Here is a 24,272-nt window from a genome sequence, read left to right on the forward strand (position 1 = left end):
TTATTGTGTATAATCAAAGAAAATAGTCTTTAACAGTTGTGTGATAGTAAACAGGAACTTGGGGAAAGACAGGATGAGACAGAGATTGTAGAATCCACAATGAGTAAAAAGGCTTAGTTTACCTTTAGGGGACTCATGGGGAGAGGGGAACAAGATAAATTCTTTAGATATTCATTACAAAGCAGACCACCAGTCCAGCCAGGTCCGTGTTTTGGGGATAATAGGCTATCTAACAGCACGCACACCCAGCATTTATAGCTGAGGGCCTGGGTCATTGCTGTGCAATGAACAGAGTGCTATCTAAAACCTCAAATATGCAAGCAAGGCATTGTCTCTGCTTTTTATGGCAAGGAGGCAGGAGTGAGGATGCACAGGTGCTTGCTTGAAAGCAGTTACTAAGCACACTTTTTCTTCTTAAAGTTGACATGCGTCTGGTGTCTGTTAAATTTGTTAACCCAATCATGGGCTATCACATGGAACCATTATGGAGGACACCCTAGGATGACAAATCCTGGCTCTGGGTCTTTTCCTGCCAGCTTCGGCCATTCCAGCAGGGTCTAGACACATCCCTGAATAACGATCCCACAGAACCACCCAGACTCTTAACTCCTGGTGCTTGGAACTTAATTTTAGCTCTACACAACTTAACATAGAAAAGTTTCAGAAATAATAGATATTATATTCTTTTTATATCTCATCATAGGACTGATTTTTCTGATTGCTCTAAGCTGCTTCTACTTGGTAAATCACCTAATTCTGCAGGTGAATTCAGTACTTTCCATTGCGCATAACTAGACAGTCTGGGCCCTGTGACTTCTATTGGTCAAATAAATACCAATACACCTAATTGATTTCATTGTTCATCAATTTCAGCCTGGAGGTGAGGGAGTGTCACTCTGTTCCTCAGCCCACCCTCTACTCTATTCTCTTCAGCAACTCAGGCCTCCTGAATACAAAACATAGCATCTGTTTCCCTTCATCTACACTTTCCACAAACGCAACAGGAAACATCAGCCTAGAGAATGAATTCAACACAAATGTTAAAACAAAAATCTACAAACCTGAAGCAACTCCATCTCCGAATCATGATACACAATGACATGAAAGTAAGGGTGTCAGGTACAAAGCACGCGTGAGCCTGACCACCTCATTTCTATTCTTCAAAGGAAGGAAGGTTTTCAGGTTTTTTATTATCATTCTTTGTCATTGTTTCTGATTAAGCCAAAAAATAGTTTATGAAATAATTAAGCACTGCAATAACAGATTTTCGCTGTATCAATTACAGAAGGCATTCAGAGGGGATAGGAAAACCCACCTATGTAAAAAATGCAAAATTTCTTCCCCTGTTAAGAACACGTATACAAAATGCAACAGAGAATTCAAATTCATGTGGAGAGGAGCAAAAGCCACAGAATCAAACAAAGTCATTACTATGAGTCAATTCAAAATTCACTGGACAAACATGCTCAATGCATTCAAAGAATTTTAAAGGCACACTGCAAACCATTCACTTAATGATCTGCAGGCTAGAGGAAGCATTTCCCTCTTTAACAGACAACAGAAATCAATAGGTTGCCCCACCAAACGAGGACCAAACAACAATCAGGTTTTTAACAGTTCTGATAAATCAGCATGTTCTAAACATCAAAATCCAGAAATTTTAAACATTCATTCACACCACAATGAAACAAGCACTTAAAAAAAAAAAACAATAACCCAAAGAAACTAAGCACAATTATCATGTACCTGGATCAATGGGAACTTCTTGTAACGCTGGAAGAAAGAACAGGTTATAGCCTTTTACTTAAAAAATAAAACTACATTTAAAGATAACTGCTAAAACACATTTCATCATTCATGTTGCCTTGAAAAATCTGAGGCACTCGTATCTGATCAGAAAAGCAAGTCTGAGTAATAGTATGTTACAATTCAGTGCCAGTTTGCTTTAGTAGAAAAAAGAAAAGCTACTGTTTCTCATCCTGCACAAAGAGTAAAGAACCTTCCTGCCTCTATCTCCTCCTATTTTCTAATCTCATTCTCCCCAACCCTTCTGAAACAAGTATGGGAACCTTTTATTCCCACCAATATGCCAAATGACAAAAGAGTATCAATTTATTTGTATAAATATATGCCTACACCTTGAACTGGAAGAGAAAGGTATCAGAAGGCTATATGGAACTTATTTCTACCTTCCTGAAATCACACACACACACACACACACACACACACACAAGTTCACAGAGACACAGACATGTACACACTGAATTACTGGGCAATTCACAAGCTGAGGACTTCCAATTTATAGAAGATAACTTTGTAGTTAGTTTAAAATACAAAACTGTCAGCTTTTGAAAGCCTTCATCATCTGCTAAATCATCCAAATATCAACGAGACCCAATTAGCCTTCTCTGTAGAATATAATTTCCCATGATGGCAAAACAGACCCTAAGTAGTGGATCCAAGACTCGTGTTTATCACTACCTATGATCGTTTTTAAACACGTAAACAGATTCACAAAGTATGTCCCAACAACATTTATTCTTATTGAAATAGCATATGTATTCAATTGTCTATACAGAAAATAGGTCCCATGATGGTGTTTAAGAGCTATTTTGTGTATTGAAATATTTATTTTTAAGTTCAGACAAGGAGGGTCTGTATTACTCAGTTGTAGAACACCTGCTTAGCATGCACAATGTGCTGGCTTCAGTCCCCAGTACCTTCATAAAAATAAATAAAAATAAGTGCTTATTTAAAAATAAGAATAAATTTATAAAAAGAGTAAATGCAGACTAAAAACCACTGCAATCTAGGAGCCATAATTTTAATAAAAAACAAGAGTTTCTATCAAATATTCACTATATGGCAATCACAGAGACAACCACAAATCGCCCCTGACAACCATCACGTGTGACTCTCAGCAACCCTACTAAGTAGACACCGAAGAGAAACCCAGCATTGCGGATGAAGAAACGGAGCTCGGAGGAGCCGGGGACGCTGACCGTCCTGCTCCCCGTGACACCACGTCAGCCCAGGATGAGCGCTGACAGAGCTGCACTGAGGGGACACCCAGCTGTACGGAACCTTGGTGCACTGGGGAGTCCCAGAAAACACTCAAAACTGTTCAGTGAAGAACCAGCTCAAATATATTACATTGTGCCACATCCTTTAAACAGGGAACATGACTGAGACCTTTTTGATGCCTCCGTGTCCTTTCTGCCATTATCAATTATTTGCCCTCTCAGCATGCCCAGTCATGAATTGGACCCCATATGAAGTGCACTCAGATGGCAGAGCTTTTAAAGCTGTTTTATGAAGTTTGTAAGACTCTGTCTATGCCTCACACAGGCGGTCATCCATCACTTCTCACCGGTGTGGATGTACCACATGAAATCACAGCTTTCTGCTTTTTAAAATCCCTCCATGTAATCCAGACTTTTCAACAGCAAAGAAGCAGCTCAACCAGAAACAGTGGATAGCTTTTCACCAAATGGACTCGAACAGCCCATCGGACTACCTGGAAGCCCTTTTTTTCTATTAAACCCACTTCCAAGGACTTCATCATTTTCTGATTGGTGGACTTGGCCTCTGACTGGCCTACTCTGAGAGCTCCCAGCCTCACATCCGGGGGTGGGAGAGGACCCTGCTGTTCGGGGAAATCAGTGCGGAAGGCGGAAATCTTCCACCCAGGTCCGCACGGGTAGAAGTGCCACAACGTGCTCAGAAAATATACCGTCAGCAACCCTGGGCTCCCATGGACTGATGTCACATTAACCAAACTCATGAGAGACTGATGCAAGAAAACCAGAAATTGAATTTATTAATGTAACAGGAGATGTGAAACTACGAACCAGACTGAAATATCAGAGTTCAACTATGAGTACAGATTCTCCTCCACGGCCCAATCACGGGCAGGCAGTCACATGGCAACCATGGACAGAAGCAGAGCAGGAAGGGTTTCTAGATTAACTCAATGGACTAAATTTCTGTTATACGAACAGATCTGCTGCCCAGAAGACATTTAACACCAATCACGGTGCACTGTCCGTGGACAGTGGCTGAGACACGACTGTGAGCACCTGTGTAACTCTCCTTTCCCTGTCCTTTCTGGGCTAAGTGATGCACAGAGGTACAGAGATCCAGGGGTGCAGATACCTCTAAACACCCAAAGCCCATCCCTGGGAGCCTGGAAACCAGACAGCCAGGGTTTAAATACCAGCTCTGCCACTTACTAGCTCTGTGACCTTGGCCAACTTTCTTACTCTCTCCGTGCCTCAATTTCCACATTGTAAACCTGGGATAACAATCAAATCTCCCTTACTCACTTGTTGTGTAGATTGAAGGATTCATTTCTGTAAAACGCTCAGAAAAGAATGTAGCACATTTTTGGTGCTCAACAAATGTGAATTTAATAAGAAAGTGATTTACAAGTCTCCCTACTAATCATCTTCTGTGTTTCATGGCTAGTCTGAGTCCCAAAGGAAATCCTTATTTCCCCTCTTATAAACTCTCGGGGAGCACCCTTCTCTTGCATCCCACCACCTGTTTAAACTGAGGGAAGGGATGCCTCCTCCACACTCCTCTGGTCCATGGAGAGTGCTTCCCCCTTCACACCCCTGACCCCTGGCCAACGGCTAGCACTCTTCACAATAACAGATTGAGGTGTGAGTCCGGAGAGACAAGCAGGGCATATGAAACCTTTCCTTTCCCTCCAGTGTTGGCCACCCTTGGGAAGCACCCGGGATGCTCAGCTCCATGGCAGGGCAGCCCTGTGCAGGATGGGGCAGATCATCTTAAGGGAAGGCTCGCTGTGGCCCAGAGCTAACTGGGACTGCGTGAGTCTCTAATTCTGGGACACAGTATCATGACACGCATTTTCCCACAGCCCTGAATTTCATGGAGAATGTGGCTTCATCAGTAATAAAGGAGACATTTATCACCTGTCTGTTCTTCTGTGTCATCTCTCAGTTGGCTGCTGGAGAAAACATTTGTATAAGTATTGGGTCCACTTAAGCCCCAATATATATGAAGTAACAAAAAATTCTGCGGCTTAACATTGGTTCAGGGCGACTGTGTAACGGTCCTGACTTTGCTGATGCTAAATTATGGGTATAGGAACTATGGAACCTCCTCAAATATCTTTCATCATAAAACCAGCTTTTCTTGTTTTCCTGTTTCTTAGTAATTGCCAAAGACTGTAAAATGATGGCTTCATACAAAACAGGAGCTAAACTTTATGAGCCCTTTGACATTCACACTGTGCTAAACAATTTACATAATTTCTAATTCTCACAGTTCTGCAAAGCTTATACGAGCATCCCCATCTCACAGACGAGGGAGAAACTCAGAACAAACTGACTCAGGCTCACGTGGCTCAGTGGCAGCGCGTGCACGCAAACCCAAGTCAAATCACTACACCCCTTCTTATATGTACAAAATCACCTCCCACCAAATGACACACAGTGGCTGGGTCAATACTCAGGGAACTCAGTACACTTTTCAGCTTTAAGGTGCTCAAGAGGCCGCTTCTAGCTGCTTTATAAAATCCCGGCTCACTGGTTGCTAACACTGGAATAAAAGACCGATTTTGCCATTGTTTGCACAGCAAGTCTGAAATGTTCACAGCGAGATGACAGAATAAAACAAAGATATAAGCAGAATAATTTTTCCAGGTAGACAGACATAATGGACATTGTGCTATTCTGAAGCACTAAGCAAAGGAATCAAAGCAAAAAAATATTTGTTAAGCCTTCTTTTACAAACAGGAAAATTAAGACTGTATGAAGGTGCAACAGCGCCTCCTATGGCTAAAAAGACCTTCCAGGTTGCCGGGAAAGATGCAACACAAAAATTGCCTGTTGAATCAGAAACAAGAATCAGATAACTAAAAGCTTATGTAGCACATACTGCAGTTTGCTTCGGGGAAGGGAAGGGTATTCAGTATTTAATCTGACATTGCTAATACTCTTGAATATAAACAAAAGACACAGGTTCATGGAAACTCATCTTAGAAGAGGAAAGAATCCAGTCCAGCCACTTCATTTTACAGGAGGGGAGACTGAGATCTGGGATCTGTCCTTCCGGCAATCAGCAGCAAAGCTCTCTCTCCTACGCCTCATGTCATGCACTGTAGCAAAAACCAACAGATCTGTACTAGACCTCTATTCATAAAAGTCACGTCTGTATTTTTCCAACAGTAGGTAATCTAAGTATCTTGCAAAATACTTCTCAAAGAGCCAGGAAATCATACAAGTGTATTGAAATACAAAAACTTTTATTTGCACATTAAAACAGCATGAGCTTTATTCTATTAAAAAAAGTGACATGTCAAATCAATGTTTTGATATTTTAAAACCTATTAAGCATGCAGAAAAACAAATCAAAATTTCTTTAATCACAAAAGAAAGAAGCTTATTCCCTTAAAATGATCAATGTGGATTTTTCTAAACTTAATAGTTCTGAGTCAGATTTCTACGAATTTAAATGTCTGAGTGGATGGTTACACGGCAACATGAATTCTGAGTTGTAACAACACACATTCTGTGTAAATAATCTTCAAGGCCGTCTGCTTAAGGTGATTTAACTAGTCCCTGTCTCACTAGAATGATACAGATTTCATTAAACCTTCATACTGCACACACACACAAAACCCTGAATCCTTGTTACTTTAAGCCATATTCATATATTCATATATATGCATATTGAATATGCATCAGAAACAAGCAACCCTCTTTAGTATTCAGAGTTGATCCTTCTAAACTATCTGTCCTTGTGACAGCATATTTTTACTAAGCAGCTCTTGGGTGCTTCGTATACAAGGCGTCTACATCTCACAGTCAAACAAGGTAAACGGCATCACTCAAATTTCACAAATGAGGAAATGTACTTAAGCCATGAAAACAACTTACATATTCATCATCAGGAAAGAAAAGAGTAAAGATTTTACTTACAATATTCACTGACAAAACTTTCCTCCATACTAAGACTACATAGAACCAATTCAGTCTTTGTAAATTTTTCTGTCAATAAGCACCACTAGAGAAAAACAAGCAACATCATTAGCAATGGTTGGACTTTCAAAGCCCACTCCTATTTTGCACTATAATCATTTTTAATGTTTTGTTTTTAGTGTTTACAGAGCACTAAAAAAAAAATATAAACTTTTTAAGTCATTGCCTGAGAATGCAACATTTGTGAAAATGTACAATTTCAATTTATGCCACTCTGTCTCACATTCTCACTGGTGTCTCTCCTTTGAAGGCTTCATCAAACTGAGATCGCTAAAATCGTTCATTTATGGACTCACAGGAGTTCGGGAGACCACTCAACACGGGGCTGATCAGAGGAGCCATTGAGAAAGCATCCTGTGCAGCCTGGGTTCCAGCCCTGAGTCTGCCAGCGCCAGCTGTGTGAGATTTTGGACAAGCTGCCCCATCTCTCAATCCCTCAGCTGCAAAAAAGGAGACACTGATACCTACCCTTAAACACCTGCTATGAGGTAAAACATGAGGAAAGCATTTTAGCCTTAGGGAGGTGTCCACTCAGAGTAAGCTTGGTCATTATGATGATGAGGATTACTTTTAATAAGTTAAGGCAGACAAAAAATTAGAAATCACCATAAAGGAGAAATATTTTATGTCAATGAGCATTTCCTTTTGAATGGATTGCAGAATATTTTATAGAATTTTTTAATAAACCAAATTTTGTCCACTAATAATAGATTTACAGGTTCATGGACATGTCTCCAGAAAAAGAAATAGAGGCCTCTAACCTCTGAATACTAAGAAAGAAAAGTTTAAAAAAAAATCACGGGGGAGATTATACCTCACTTGAGAGAGTATATGCTCAGCATGCATGAGACCCTCAGTTCAGACACCAGTAACTCCATTTAAAGACTTTTTTTTTTTCAAGAAATGGAGAATTAAATAAAAAAGATGGAGGAATACAGAATTTTTTTAGAGACTCAACTCAGATTTAAGATGGGGAAAATATATCCATTTCTCATAGGAAATCTTGAGAACTATGTAAACCGGATCTGAGTTGTCTAATCTTTTAACATTATTCATGAATTCATATTACCAAGTCTTAAAACTGCCTGATAACCCACAGTGGTGATACTGATCATAACAGCTGCCAACACGGATCGAGCTCCGGCTAGGAATGCTCTGTTCGGCCATGTCTGCCCCTGAGGCCTCACCAGGCTGAGAGCACTAAATTTTGTCATTCATGAGCATCTCGTGTAAGTCCTCCCTTTGTGCTCCTCACTCTCCCCTCAACAGCCCCTCTGAGGGAAACACTGTTATCATCTTCCCCACCCACAGATAAGGCCACTGAGGCACAGAGACTAAACCTGCTCCAGGTCACATTGGCATTAAAGGACGTCTATATTCCTGCTGTTTTACTATTGACAAAGGAATCTGAGTTATCAATTCAAGGGAGACTGTTAAATAATCAAGTCTGTCAGGTCTTCACCTCAAAGAGCAGATACTATAGATTCCTGATGTAGGATGAGGCTGCCGCCACAAACTGACTCAGCTTGAAATTAATATCCAAGATGAAGCAGCAGATACACGTAAATATTCATGACTGTCAACTCCGCTCACGGGTCTGGGCCCTTCACTGCCTGAACGGGGGTAAAATCCCCACCCCTGTCAGGGATGGAAGCGCGGCTCTTCCCAGTGTCACCCAGGCTTCACGGGCTGTTTCCCCCCACAGGCTGTCCTCAACGATTAAAAAGCTCTCAAGATTTTTACACCATGCAAAACTGAAAGACATTTCTGCAGATGGAGCACTTTCTCAGGCTTAAAGATTTTTTGCTTACACTCAGCAAGGGGGAAAATGACACATGACTCTGCAAAGTCTCTGAGCCTCACCACTCACAGGAGTAGAATGGCCTCAGCACAAGATGACTCTTCATGGATGAGAACAAAATAAAGCCGCCCCCAACCACAGGCACTCCCAGAGACAGCGTTCAGCAGTCTTCTGCACACTCACGGTTGTGCAGCCCTCACCAACATCTATTTCCAGAACACTTCATCACCCCAGAAGAACAACCCTGTCACTAGCAGACACTCCCCAACCCCTCTCCACCCAGCCCCTTGCAACCATCACCTGCTCTCTGCCTCTGCAGGTGCCTATTCTGAGCATTTCAGATTTATGTCTGCTTCCTTTCACTTAACGTGCTGTTATCAAGGCTCGTCCATTTTGAAGTGGTATCAGCATCTCTCTTTTTTTTTTTTTTTGAAAGTGTTAAAGTTTATTAGAAGGTGGTAAGTACTATCAAAAAGAGTAGAGAGGAGCATAAGTGATTGGGTTTCAAAGGGAAAAGGGCGGGTTTAGCAGTCAGGGTGGACTTCCCAGAGCAGGTGGCCTTTTTCATATTCCCTTATTTATTTTTTCTTTTTTATTCACTCTTACGTCTGAATAATGTTCCACTACATGGAGATACTACATTCTGTTCATCCATTCAGCAGCTATGTATGGACGAGGTCCAGAAGAATGAGTGTAAGAGGTGACTAGGCAGGGATGGCATTTAAGCAAAGGGCAAGATGTGCTTTCAAAAAAAAAAATGCCAACAAACAGAGGCACAAGGAAATTCAGCGCATTTCTGAGAAAGTGCATGCTTGCTTCAGCATGACTGCCGTGCAGGGCTGGGGGGGTAGGGAGTGACAGGAGACACAATGAGGGAGTCACCTGGGAATATTCCCCATGCAAGCAGCTCAGCCAATTCTCCTCCCTCATCCTGTATTTTAGAGCCATTTTTGATAGGTTTTCTATTTCAAGTAACAGTACTTAGTTACACATCTGATCATCTGCAGCAGATCACCTTACCTCCAAACCACAGAAAGTCATTCACTGACTGGAGCAGCTCCACGACATAACGGTGATGAAACAGGGAGTCCTGCAGCATCCCGGGCTGCAGGCACAAACCCCCACATGTTCCATAGTGATGTCCGGAAAGTAAAATGCATGGAAATATCTCACTGCTTGTGCACGATATCTGCCCCCAAATTGCCCCAAACTCATGCTGGCAAAACACTACTGAGCCCTCTCACTACAAAAAAAAAAAAAAAAAAAAAAAAAAAAAAAAAAAAGATAGAGAGAGAGAGAACAGAAAAGAAAAGAATAAAGCTAAGAAGGCAAATTTAGGGTCTTCCTTTGAAAACCAGCAAGCATCACTGCCAGTATCTCAGCTGGAATGGTCCTGACTTCAAAAACCACTGCGCAGTTACATTTCAAACGTGATAGACATATATGTATTCCACGTAGATGATATTACAGTAGGATTTTTCTTTTCGAAATTTCCAGTTGCAACATTAACACGAGAGTTTATGTTTCAGCTTTAAAAAAATCAATTATCTTCCACTTTCTTAATTTTGAACCTATTATTATTTTATAAAGGGTGCTATGCTGCAAATTATAAACCAACTGTTTGGCTTCTGCCAACAAGAACTTTATGACTTCACTATTTCAGAGCAAGATTTTATGATGCTTTGAGAAGTGGGGCCTGGGGCGCTCACTAACAGCTCTTTAAATACTGACAAGGATGTGCTATTTAAGTAATGCAAAGGCTCTAAATCTACATTAACTCAGAAACCAAAGATACTACACCAAAGCCTTACTTTATCATTTTTAAATTTTGCTATTCTTTTGAATATTAAATTTCTTAAAAGATAAGATTTTTTTATGAGAAAGACAGCAGCTGTATTAAATTTCCTCTCACCAAGAAAGCAATCTTTATCAAGAATAAATACCCCTATGGAAATCCAAAAGACGGGACGTTTCTAGCTAAGTGAACATGCAGACCTCAACACAAGCCTAAATCCTATCAGATCTCACTCGAACGAGCTCAACAAAGTCCTGGGCTACCCTGAAACTTAGCTCTTCTGTTCCAAATGTTGGCTGAGCTAAGATCATCACACAAGGCAGGGAAGAGAAAAGTCCACCTGGCTGCATCCGTTTTCTTCCAGCCACAAGGTGCCGCTAGGGGGTCCCCGTTAATAAGCCCTCCCCATGAGGAAATATGGCATCCACACTGCCCCTGCTGTCCCCAAGCAGCCCCGACGCCCCTCTCCCACTGGTGGCCCCCCAGCCTGTCAATGGTCTTCAAATGACCCTCCCAGTTGGTGGCACTCTCCCCCTCTTCCCCGCTTCACACACACACACAGACACACACAGACACACACAGACACACACACACACACACACACAGAGCCAGGACAGCCTTCGCAAAGCACAAATTTGATTACATCACCCCCACTTCAAACCCTTCAGAGGCTCCCTGGTAGAGTTCTAGCCCCACCCCCGACCCTGCTCGCCCAGCCTCACCTCAGTGCCCAGGTCCCCAATGACCTCAGGTGCCCCCTGACCTGCTGCTACTTCCCACTTGCCTCCAGGCTCATTTTGACTGTTTGTCAAGGAAGCCTTCCTTCCCTCGAACCTCTGCACTTTGCGTTAGGTGTCCCTGCTGTGTTCCTAGAACTTTCTACGCTAAGACAACTTCTGACACTGCTAAGCTCTCAAGAAGCAATACATTTTGCTTACTACTGTGAGTCCACCCTCTCTCCCCTGGACACTCAGAATTGCATGTGTTATGAACAAATGAATGATGGGGTGGGTCTCAAAGGGACGGGCAGAGCTGCTCTCGCCCACCCCGACCCCTTCTTTCTGTAGAACATCAGAAGCAAAACCAGGAGTACCTCTCCTGAGGGTCACTTTCTGCTGACATCCTTCACTGCCTCTTCTGTGTCAGTTCTAGTAAAAAACCAAGCTCCTCCAAAGCCCTCCATCCCTAGGCCCACTCCAGGGTCCTCCCAAGCAGGGGCACCCTCCACCCTGGACCACACAGTGCACTCTCCCCGAGTCCCCACCCCACAAGCCTCCAGGCCTCTACCCGGGCTGCTCCTGCCACCTGAGTCACCCTCTTGATTCCTTCTCCTGGCTGACTCTTACTCTGTCCTCATAACTGAATGTAGAGCCCATTTCTTCAAGAAAGCCCTCTCTGATGATGTCCTTTAGCTCTTGGCTGGGCTCCCTCTACAGCAGGACTGCTTGGCGACCAACTGGTGTTTGTCCACCTGTTCCTCGGAGACCATGACCTCTTGGAGGCCACGTGGGAAAAAGGAGTGAGACGACAAGAGGGGTGGGAAGAGCAAAAAGCAAAATCACAGCCCAAGTCCCAGATTCAAGGATACTGTCTCAGGAGAAAAGAATAAAATGTTTAATACGTATGTCATTTGGCTATGATTTTTGTGGCTCATGGAAAGCAAGAGGTTGGTGTTCTAATCTAAAATCCAAGTTACATGCAAAGAAATGTACATAGTCATATCCAAAGGAAACCAGAGCTGCTCAACAACAGTTTGCAGTTAAAATCAAAGGAACTTTGATAAAGGCAATCTCTCTCTCTCTCTCTCTCTTTTTTTTTTTTTTTGTATCATATAGTTGTAGAAGTATTTGTATAACTAAGTGATGGCTACAGCCTATGATTCTGCACTGGAGTGTTTGGGGCTGAGGAAGCCCAGATTACATGCACTGTGTAAATACAATCACACCAACACACTGACAGGCGCCCTAGTGGCTGAGCTGAAGTTCCAAAGCAGACAACCTTACATTGCAAGACAGCTCTCATTAGAAAGTAAGGAATGCAATGTTCTGTACTCAATTACATACGTTATATGGGCCATTAAGCGATAGTGCATCTTGTCTAATGAAACCCCAAAATAAATTGTTAACGTCGATTTTCTCCATCTGACCCTTCTTTGCTAACTTTGGATAACAAACCCTCACTCCATACGAAAAGCTCAGATCTACGCTGCAGCAGGTTACATCCCGTGGAAGAAAGCCGATCAAGGGAGAACTGGAGAGTTTCCCTTCAGAAGCTGCTAAGTCTGGTTATGCACCTGTACGTCATTTGCAACCACGTCATCGTCAAAGGAGTAAGACCTTACCTCTGTGGGGCGAAAATCACTGCGGTGCTTCTGAACCATTAAAGAACACTGAGCTTTGTGAAACAGTCCTGAGGCACTTAAATCGTACTTTTTGTGAAAGGCTCCAAAACTGACCCAATTCACCAATCCAGGTACAACAGGGAGGTACCGGAATTAGTAGATAGAACATGCCCTTGAAGTCTGACAAGGCCCTGCTTGAATCCTGCTACAGCATTGACTAGCCGCTAAACGGACCAATTCCTTAACCCCTCTGAGAAGGCTTCCCAATCTGCAAAAGGGGGCTGCCACCGCCCACCTGGGAGGCATGGATGTGAATGCAACACGCAAGTAGTGCGGCCGACTGGTACCTGACACGAGGCCTGGCTAGTTTCCCTCCGCTGCCCTTCTCCCCCTTTAAACTTGCATTGTTCCCCCTGGTAAGGGTCAAGCCCCCGGACCAGACTGCCCGATTCTTCTGTGTATCCCCGGATACATGCCTTATCTTTAGGAGGCCAGAAAAAGAACTATCTCCTCCAACGTCACTATCAATGTTCTTAAGAGTCTGGGTTTTTTTAACTCTATTTTGCAGGGAGACTATTCCAGAACTCTCCAACCACCATTCTCCACTTTGGCTCCTCTCCCAGCGCCCGTCCCTTCTCACCTCAAGTCTTCTGTCTGCTGGCCTTTTGTTCGTGGGAAAGACAGTCCGCTAGGGTGGAGACTTCCTAGGCCTCTGTCCCTCCCTCACAGGTGAGTGTGACTACCTTCTCCCCACTCCCCACTCCGACTCCAGCTTCCGAGGAGGTTCCCCTCCCGGACCATGCAGCCTCTGCATCATCCCAAGACGCGCACGCGTGGCCACAACCCTCCCTTCAGATTTCTTCCTGGGTGGCCCTGCCCACCCCCAAGACCCTTAAGGATAAATGCCATTGCTCTGAAAATCCCAAACGCCACTGACTGACACACCAAAGCTGCATGGTCTGGGCTTTCCTCCAACCCAGGCACAGCCCTGCCCCGCCTCAGCCTCAGTCTGCACCTCTCGAGATGAGCTCATCCACCTGCACGGCTGTGAACACCAGCTAAGAATGACGACTCCAAACGTGTATCTGTGGTCCGGCTCCTTCACCTGAGCCCCAGGGTCATAGACCCGAGTGCCTCTTTGAAGTCCTAACCTGGATGACAAATGGCATCTTAAAAATGCCTCATGTCCACCATTTACTCTAGAGTTCGATTCCTGGCAGGTACCTCCCAGGCTCCCGATTTTAGTAACAGACCCAGAACCCACCTAGGTGTTTGAGGTCACATTCAATTTCCCCTGTTCCTCCCCCCGGCCCTGCCCTGGAGTCAGTCCTGTCATTTCTATCGCTAAGCCAGTCTCAAGTCGGGTTCTGCAAGGACCACGGATGGAACCCCACAAGCTCACAGCAAGGTGCAGTGCGTCACAGTCCTCCGAAGAGAGCTCCCTGGAGGGGGAGGCATCTCCTGCCGCTGGTCACCTCAGAAGGCACTGGATTCTCACAAAGGAGGCCCAGGAGAAGGGACTCAAGGTTCTCCTGTGGTCTGAACTTTGAAGGGCCCGAGGTTTGGGGGAGTTCCTAGTTAGCAGACACACCTGCCAGTGAGCAGATGAGGATGGGGGAACCCAGGCAAGGCTGTTCTCACTCCGACCCCTGGGCTATCGGGAGCCACGGGAAAGGCCTGTGTCCAGGGCACAGCCCGGCCTTCACAGATCCCAGCCTGCATTTGCAACCCACATAGCCTAGACTCCTACTTGCTACTCTTACTTCTGTTCTGTTCCCCCCCAGAATGTGATGGACACTTTCAGAAAGTCTGGCCTGTCTCAAGCGAGACCAAGTCAGTGAAGGATGAAGTGTCCACAATTGGACCAGGGCATGAAAGGAGAAACAAGGTCTCATGGCCAGCATGACGGTGGTGGCCAAACCCTTTACCCGGGTGAGATGAACCAGGGTGTGGGTGAGGATGCAAGGTCACTTCACGGCTGACTGGGGTGTTGGAGACTCACTACCGCAAACTGACGACACGGCCGTCAGTGGTGGACGTCAGCTGCAACAGACACGGAGTCAGCTATTTACTGCCGACATGGGTTAATAGTAAAGGCTGGTGCAGGGAGGCCTGCATGGCTGCTGAGGAAAACCACAGACCCGGCTCTGAATGCCCACTGGCTGGAGCAGAGAGGAAGCTACGGTCCCCTTTAGCGGTCCCTGTGTCCACCAGATCCAAGTGAGCCAGCTACTTAGGAGAAGGCCATGTTGTTCTGATACTCAGAAAAACCAGCCTCATAAAGGGAAAATAAGAGTGGCATGGAGTTTAGACCCACTCCTGCCTCTCTATGAAGGCAAAGTAAAGTAAATGGCACGGGGAAGGTGAATGCAAAAACAAAAACAAAAAACAAAAAACCGGTGACTGCTTCCTCCAACAGCATCCCCTGCAGCTGCTCACCCCCGAGCCTGCCACTTTCTCACCAGTGACCACCGGCCAGGAAGCTCCGTCACACACGTCACACAGTGACAGCCCAGAACCGCGTGCCAAGCACGTTTGTGTAAAAGCCAGAATCAAGGAAGATGCTGCAGATTTTGACTTTCCAAGTTTAAATACTCCATGAAAAAAATCCCTCAGCAGCCGCCTAAATCAATTCGCATCTCACTTCTTCAAAACAATCAAACAAATTTAATAAGGGCGCATTTGTCACCAAACATAAGGAGGACCAAACTGGTTCCTCAAAGCAAGGATTTTAACAGGTATCAAACACTAGTGGGTGATGTGCTAACAAAGCAAAAATTCCAAAATACTAGAAAATAAAAAGATGACTAGGATAATATATGGATCAAGGCAACTGTTAAGGTTTTGCTTTTTAAAGAGATGGGGACAGCACGGAGGACAATCTGGCTATTTCCAATGCAGGGTGTGCACAGTCCACTTTTCAGATGCAACAACATGCTCACAGGGCGGTACAAGGTAGAAAGGGAAATAGAAAAAGGAAAAGAGGAACAGCGAAAATTAGAAACACATGAGAACAAAAATAACTGACAGCAATTACAAGAATTTACGTGAGTTTGGTGAGGACAGGGACGAGGGGACGGTGAGACCCACCCTCACCTATTGTTCCAGGGAAGGCAGGGGCCTGAGGCGAGCGGCGCTGCCGGGGGACCCCAACGTGGTCAGCGCCCCAAACTTAAACTTCACCTAGATGCGTGTAGACAGCTTTTGAGCTACAAAATGTGGTCGCATTTCAAGCTGGACAATTTTACTCACTCCCACCAAGAGTAACAGGAGAGAATTAGGCTCTGTTCCTGCACCAAAGCATTGTTTAAAAAAGTAATGACTGTGGAATAGTAAAAGCAACAATGGAGTAAAAGTGACTGGAGGAGAGCGTACTTGACCCGAGCTCACTGGCCGCGTTATCTCACTGACGTTCAGATGCTGGCTGAGCCCTAACGGTACCAAAACAGACAGACCCACCAGGAGGGAGGTTTAATGCGCTGCTGTATTTTGATGCCGAGAGCCATGCCTGGTACACGAGGTTCTGGGTAAACAATGGTGACAGTGTCAACCACTATGGGCTAAGCACACAACCAGCTACTCCGCCAAATCCCAAGGACACACTTCAAAAGGCAAAAACAAGCTGGCATTCTCTGGTGGGTCTGCAGACTCAGAGCCAAGCAGTTGCTGAGCAAACATGTCACCAGTGCCTCCTGTGACAAAAGAGGAGGCACTGGCCTGGGGGCTGGGGCAGGGCTCCAGGCTTCCACTGCTCACCCACCATTCTGTCCAGGGGGAGAAGGTGGTCCCTGCTTACGTTGCACCAATGCACCTACATTGACTGATGCCTGGGGACTGAGCAGGAGGTGACAGGTGACGGGAATGGAGCCAGCCTGGGAGTGGCACGGTGCTGGCATCTGTGCCCTCAGCTTTGCCCAGACCACTACATCTGCCAGCTCATCTACAAGATGCAGAAGGGGAGAAAGCCTTGTAGATCACAGGGCTCTGCGAGGACAAGTACAGATCATGGCCATGACATGCCTCGCCCCTTCCTTAAGCCATAGAGGTATGTCCGGGGAGGAAGTGAAAATTCATCCAGAGCCCGCCAGGCACCACAAGCAGGTGGGACTCGGGTCCCCTGTGCCTGTCACTCACAGGACTGGTCTGGACTATCTTTTTATCAATTCTCTGGCATCTTCTCCTCCAACTTACCAACAACCAGAAAGTAGAATCTGATTTTAGACTCACAGAGAATCGCAGAACACCTCCTCCACATCGGGCCCGGCAGCACGTGCCAGGTCCTCCGACCGTCACCTGTGGGACCGCCATGAGCCCTCTCCAGAGTCAAGGCCCGAGGCCGTAGGCCGGGGGGCACAGATTCCCACAATCTCCCCAGCAAAGGGGGACCACCTCTCGGCAAAGGCATCTCACCCTCTTCTGCCTGAGGGACATCTCGATAGATACACAGGGAAACAGAGCAGAAGGTGGGGGGGTAGGCAGCCCAGAAGAGCTCGTCTGCACTTCCAAGGCAAAGTGGGTCTGTTGACCTAATCACAGGGACAAAGTGAGGACGAATCTTTCCCTGCTGTGCTCCATACTCCGTGACACGCCTTTCCCTGCGTAAGGAGCTCATTTGGAAGCCCCTGGCAGTGTTTCTGTTGTCCTAAATTGGCATGGTGGTTGTCAGGCAGGGAGAGAGGGCCTGAGCCGTGCAGGTGCTGGACCTGGGAAGCAGGAGACACTGGCTCCACCCCCAGCTCAACCAGCGCCTCATTCTGCATCTCAGAATTCAGCATGACATCTATAAGCAAAGGGATGAGACTGTCCCAGGACAGGCTGTCCAACAGGAATGAAATGTGAGCCATGTAAAGAAAGTTTCCCAGTTGCCACATTTAAAGAGGTAACCCACCCAAAAAAAACCCCTAGAAACTGATTTTAAGAACATATCTTACTTATTCTACTGTATGTAAAATACTATCATTTTGACATGTAATCAATAAAGAAAGTAACAAGATAGTTTACATTCTTTTTACTAGACAAGTCTCAGCGTCTGATGTGCATTTGACCTAGAGCACATCTCAGCTCAGAGCAGCCTCCTCCCCAGCTCTCCTGGCATCATTGGCTTTGGCTACTCTATTGGACAGCAACTCCAGGGGTCACACCAGGGGAATTGGCTGAAAAGCGGGAGTAAGTGTCCATAATAACCCTAAAAGAATCTCTCTGAAACAAAGGCGGATTCACTTTTAAACGTCTGAAAACCGGCGGGTTGCTCCTCCCTCACGCCTTGGCTACAAGACAGCCCTCCTCCTTGCTGATCCCTTTCTGGGTGTAGGGAAGCAACCCTTCACATAGCCAGGGTGGCCGGGCAACCAGGTAGACTTTCCTGCTCTCTGTGTCCAGTCCCACGAAGTCCTCCTTCTCAAACAGGATGTAGAGCAGGAGGATCTTGTCCCCAGACTTGTCGGATGCACCGTCCAGCCACTTGGACTTGAGCATGATGAAGAGAGACTCAGTGAAGTCCTCGATCCTCTTCTCCACCACCCTGCAGTCCTCGTAAATTGAAGGCCACGTCGGTACGCGGCTGCTCGGCCACCTCCCCATGCAGCACAAAGACAAAGAGCCGAGAGTCATAGAGCGTGGTGCCATACAGCTCCTCTGCACGTGGAGCTTCTCGAAGGTCTTGGCCAAGAGGCAGTCGGTAATGGTGACAAGGCCCACGACCTTGCGGTGGGTCTGGAAGTTGCTCCACCCATTCTCGGGCGCATAGTGGTGACTGTAGTGGATACAGAGTGCCCACTGCGAGCCGCACGGGCTGATCTGCCTCACCAAGGAGATTCGCTTATAGATGCACAACAAATTCTGCTCTGAGATGATCCCCACGGGTTGGACAACCACGGGGAGAGTCTGGTGGTCCTCAGCACACTGCACGTAGTCAGGGATGTTCATGTTGCAGGCCCTGACGAGAGGGAAGAGGAGACCGAGGTACATACTGTGCTGCGGGCAGCGGACCTCACTGGGTTGCGGTGACCTGGTGTGTACCAGTCAGAAGGCAGGGGAAGCCCAAGCAAAGACGGGGGTACAGTTTGTCCTCAGCGTCTGCACATGGCTGCCGCAGCTCGGATCACATTACGCAGCTTTTGGTCTAGGCTTCTGCCCTCTGCAGAAAAGGGTCATTTCTTGTTTTCTGTTTCCAAGCACCTAGCCAGGCCCTGATGCAAAGTCAGTGCTCAAAACTGCTGAATAAAGGAATGAATAAAGGAACTGCTTCCACACCCCTCAGCAGGATATAATGAAAGAAACACAGTAGGATCAAAAGACCTGGATTTCAACTCCAATTCATTTGAACTCCTAAGCTGCAGAATACTTGATAAGAAAACTTGCTTTGGGGAGGAGGGTACAGTTCAGTGGTAGAGCACATGCTTAACATGTATGAGGTCCTGGGTTGAATCCTCAGTACCTCATTTTAAAAAAAATGAAACAAATAAATAAACCTATTTACCCCCCTCAAAAAATATTTTTTGAATTCCAAATTCAAGAAAAGAAAAAAACACCTTGCAATTGACACAACATTGTAAACATGAGTATACTTCAATTAAAAAAATATCCTTGCCTTACAAGAATATATCTGGATTATGGAAGTTTACAAATGTAAAATGCCTAGGGTACCACCTGCATAAGAAGAAGGAACTGTACAAATTTACTATCCCTCATTTATGAGCTATATTTCCTTTGGGGGGTTTATAACCTCTCAGAGCTAATTTTCTCAGATTAAAAAAAAGAAGGAAACATTACCGGATTGTCCATACTGCTGAAGAATCAGATAAACCTATGATAGCATCTGACCCACAGAGTTTACTCAGTAAATGCTTGTTGAATGAATGAATAAACAAGCAAAGTGAATGCTGCTCCCTGCCACAGAGCATCATGATGGTACTGCCTGGAAATCCCAAGCCCACGTTTCACCCGACTCTACACTAACCATGGGTGACCTGGGCAGGCCTGTGTGCTCCTCTTAACCCCAGTTTAATCATGAATAGAAAATGAGGGCAATAACACAAACCTCAAAGGATTAGTGAGTCATTACTGAATTGTATCCCAACTTTGCAAGATGGAACCTTTAAAGAAATTTGGGCAAAATGTCCGTAGGCCCTCTCCATAATATCTCTTACAACTACATGGGAATCTACATTATATCTCAAAATAAAAAGTCTAATTTATTAAAGAGGCTATTGAGGTTAAATGAGCTCACTGTCTCAAATAAGGAACACACAGTACAAATAGGTCAATGCCCAGCCCATGAGATACACTCAGTAAACATTCCCACTGAGCCCACTGGTCCCTCCAACTTCAGAGCACGATGATGTGTCCTCATGGCCAGAGGCCCCTGCACCTGAAACTAACAAAGCTAATGGTCCCCACTTTCAAGAGCCCCTGCCACCACCGTAGGTCTAATTTTGTACTTGTAACTTTTTTCTTTTTATTAAATAGAAAAATGTAATTGCATAGCCTTCAGGTCACCAAAACCTGACTACAGATATCATGATGGCAGCCCTTCTTCATGAAACAATAAAATGAAAAGCCATTTCCACAAGATCTCTGTGTAAATCTACTAGGGAACTTCATCCAGGACTGAGAGGAAGAGGACTGGGGAGGAGGGGGCAATATGCGGCACACAGACCCATGGGCCACCTGTCCCACGATGGACTTTAGACCCAACACTCACCCTCAAGGAACTTCAAAATAGACACAGACAGAGTGCTGTGGACAAGATTTTTTTTTTTAAAGAAATCCCAGATTCTCTCGCAGGTTTTGTTTCTACCGAGAAACAAATGTCTTATGTGTATAATGTTTCACAAAAGACTTAAATTATTGTCACCCCAACTTGACGCATTAAGAAACTGAGGGACAGAGGTTTATCACATTGTGCAAGATTAGAGAGAGGCAAAAAAAAAAAAAAAAAAGATTAGAGAGAGGCCACGTCGGACACTGTATTTAAACCCAAGCCTCTGTTCCAGTGCTCACACTAGAAAGTGGGATTTACTGCCCCTTTCCTGCCCTCTCCCTGCAATAAATGTCTGAAGAGTCTTTTCTGTGCCACCTGGAATCACAATCACTTCAATTTTCCACAAAGAGCTATGTCACTCCTTGGAGGATGTGTCAAAATCTATATGTTGAATGGGAGGAGAGATTTGTATTTTCTGTTTCTCAAAGGAAACATGGCTTAAAAGAAACTGAAAAGCACTTTTCTAGTCTAAGTCTTCATTGTGCAGAGAAGGAAACGGAGGCTCAGAAGAGATGAGGAAAGGGCTTTATTAACAAATATTGCCTCAGCGCAGCACCAAGCCAGCCTTGGGCACTTCTGGGGGAGGATCTGGAAGGCCCAGGAGAATGAGTCTTAGAGAACGGAAAGAGAAGAAGCATACAAGGCCCCGTCTCTACACCACCATATCATGAAGTTCCACCAAATTACCCAGTATGGGTGCAGCCAACATTAAGGTGGGCTAAACAGGTTATAGAAACCTGGAAGTCTCAACCATAGTGGAAATTCCAACATTTACTATGTTTTTTTTCCCAGTTCAAGCATCAGCTCAGTGGGCACTCTGTACCAGGCACTACACGAGGCCTGGAGTTCTCCCAAATACACAACTCTTATATCACGTGTGCAAACCACACACAGGCCCACCAGAAGGAAAATGCCCACAGATAAGGTGGAATTACTGAAACTGAAAGCAGCCAACCAGCATATATTACTAGCAAAAACGGTGCTGCTAGAAATAGACTCATGGACATAGAAAGCAAACTTTGGTTAGCAGGCAGGAAAAGGGGGATTAACAGATACACATTAATAAATATAAAATAAATGACAAGGACCTACTGTATAGCACAGGGAACTATATTCAATTTCTTGTAATGAGTTGTACTAAAAACAATTTAAACATATGTAGATACATATGCATATGTTTATAACTGAATCTCTGCTGTACATCTGAAACTAACATTCTAAATTGACTACACTTCAATAAAAAATAATTTTAAAAAATAAGTAAAAATAAAAGCAACGCCATTTAGAAAAAATAAAAGAATACTCTGATCCCCTTAGCTGTAGGTGCTGGAGAATTCTGGTTACAAACACCAAGTCCGCTGGATCACTCCAGCACTGGCTGTCACTCTTTCTGACCATCAGAGAGTCACTTGGCTTCAGTGAGTTTACTTTTCTCTTCTGTGAAAGGCTTCAGTTGCAACAAACGATGTATAGAATCTCATCATTCACAATCCCAACAATTAAAGAGGACTTCCCATGGGCCAGGCTCTGGAAATATGAAAATATAGGGTCCGAGATATATTCATGGGTAGAAGAAATTTATGCCATAAAGACATTAATTCTTCTTGCTTTGATAGACAGATTCAATACAATTCTGTTTAGATTTCCTACCGGATTTTTTATGGGTAACAAGGTAATTTATGGTCAGGAACAACCAAGAAACTTCTTTAGAACCAGCACTGGCAAGGGGTGGATAGGTCATTCATTTCCACTGGTCTTTCTGAAGTGATGAAAACGTTCTGGAATATTAATCGTTGCACCACTGTGAATATGCTAAAGCTGCTGAATTGTAGCATTTAAGTGGGTGGACTTCATGGTGTGTGAACAATATCACAATAAACATGTTAAGTGAAAAAATATTTCTTGACAATTATTTTTCCCTCTATACAACTAGTCTGCCCCACAATTTAAGAAGAACAAAAAAACCAAAACAAACCAAATTTTGCCAGGAGCTCTTTAGGACTGCAATGCCCCTGAGTCTCCAACGCCTCTGGTGGTGCTGTTCCTGTTAACACACCCTAGCTGGGCTGGGCTAGTTAGGGACTGTAACTATCTTTTTAAGATCGACGGTCACACGTTTCACCCTGGGAGAGGGAAGGATGGAGGATGTCACAGCCTCATGCCTTCAGCTCATTTTTAACTGAACCAAGCCTTGCTTTCAACACTGTAATCCCTCTCACTATAAAAACAGTGACATCATCAAGCACCGCCATCAAAACACGTGAAAGTGTTCAAGGTACTTACCTGGGGCAGAAACACTGAGGGAGGAGACGGAAGCTCGCTCAGCACTGACGCTCCCTTTTCCCGACTCCACCAGGAGAAGCTGGGGTTCACAGCCGGAGGCTCTCAGCCCGGGGAGCAGCGCCCACACCACTGAGCTGGTCCCCAGGGAGCGGGAAAGGGAGAGGAGGGGAGCCCCGGGGTCGCGGGGCAGGGAAAGCGGGGGGGGGGGACGCGGGCTTTAGCCCCGCTCGGAGGCCAGCCCCAGCCCCAGCCGCCCGCTCCCGTCCGGGTCCGCAGAACCCGCCCGCCCGGGACACAGCCCGCCCAGGGGCGGGGACGGGCCGGCGGCCGAGGAGAGGCAGCCCGGGAGGAGAGGACTCGCGGGCGGGAGAGGGGAAGGGGACGCCAGCCGCGGACTGAGTGGAGCCCGGCTGGGGCGAGAGGCGGCAGGTGCACACCTGGCCCTGGACAGCTGTGGCCGGGGCGCCGGGGCAGGAGCCAAAGTCCTACCGGGCGAAAGAGCTGAGAAGTCTTTGGGGCCGATATCCGGCTCGGAGCTGGAGCTTCCAACCCTCGTTCCAGCTGGCACCGACTGCGCATGCGCAGGAGGGCCAGCGATCCTCTCTGGGTTCTGCGAGAGAAGGTGGGGAAGCGAGGGACGGAGAAGATGGGAGGAGGAGGGGAGAAGGGGAAAAGTGGAGGGAGAGACATGGACAGGAGGAGCAGAGAGAAGGCAGGGATCTGGAGGGTGGAGGAGAGTAGCAGAGATGGAGAGAAATAGTTTTAACTCTGGGGCATCCTGAAGGAGGCAGCAGTCCTGCCTCTGCACACTTCTCTAACCCTTCAAGGCCCGCAGCTCATATTTTACCTCCCTGGACCAGCCCTCCACCCAAGGCCTCTGCAGGACCCCTACGGGGATCACACCCGTTGCCCCCAAGTGGAGCTGGGTTTCCTTTTGCTCTGGGAACCAAGCACCCGCAGGTGTTGTCGCTCAGAAGTACCTTGGAAAGAGTACATATTCCCCTTTTACACGCTGGGACACAGGCAGGCAAGATCTCTTCCTTACCTCCACTGTCCCAGGTGTTGTGCTGGCAGGGAGCGGGAGGTACAAGGTCAGATCCCAAAAGGAGCATACTGCCTGAGTGTTGGTGCATAGTCCCCATCCTTCCTGGGTAAACCACACCCCACCCTCGGGGAACCATCAAGGGCACACAGTATGTCCCTGGGTGTGGGATAGCTGCCCTCAATTCCACTGCCCAGCTTGCTAGGAAGATAGGAGTGTTACTGAGTCCAAATTCATT

General features: G+C 45.8%; 1 protein-coding gene across 22 annotated transcripts in view; it reads right to left on the minus strand.

The window, feature by feature from the left end:
• Positions 1-24,272, minus strand: part of LOC141576681 (trafficking protein particle complex subunit 9-like) — a 145,767-nt gene that overhangs the window by 101,704 nt on the left and 19,791 nt on the right. For 13 of the 22 annotated variants that reach the window (XR_012505096.1, XR_012505095.1, XR_012505101.1 and 10 more), the window contains one exon: positions 22,993-23,712. Coding sequence is in view for 9 of the 22 variants with exons in the window: in XM_074360110.1 (XP_074216211.1) it covers positions 18,204-18,872 (669 nt within the window). In the remaining 13 variants the exon portion in view is untranslated. Of the gene's footprint in view, positions 1-16,727; positions 18,883-22,992; positions 23,713-24,272 lie in introns of those variants that run through there. The other 9 variants (XM_074360112.1, XM_074360113.1, XM_074360115.1 and 6 more) reach the window with 3 other exon arrangements.

This window comes from Camelus bactrianus, unplaced genomic scaffold, assembly GCF_048773025.1.
Source record: "Camelus bactrianus isolate YW-2024 breed Bactrian camel unplaced genomic scaffold, ASM4877302v1 HiC_scaffold_157, whole genome shotgun sequence".
Lineage (NCBI taxonomy): Eukaryota > Metazoa > Chordata > Mammalia > Artiodactyla > Camelidae > Camelus > Camelus bactrianus.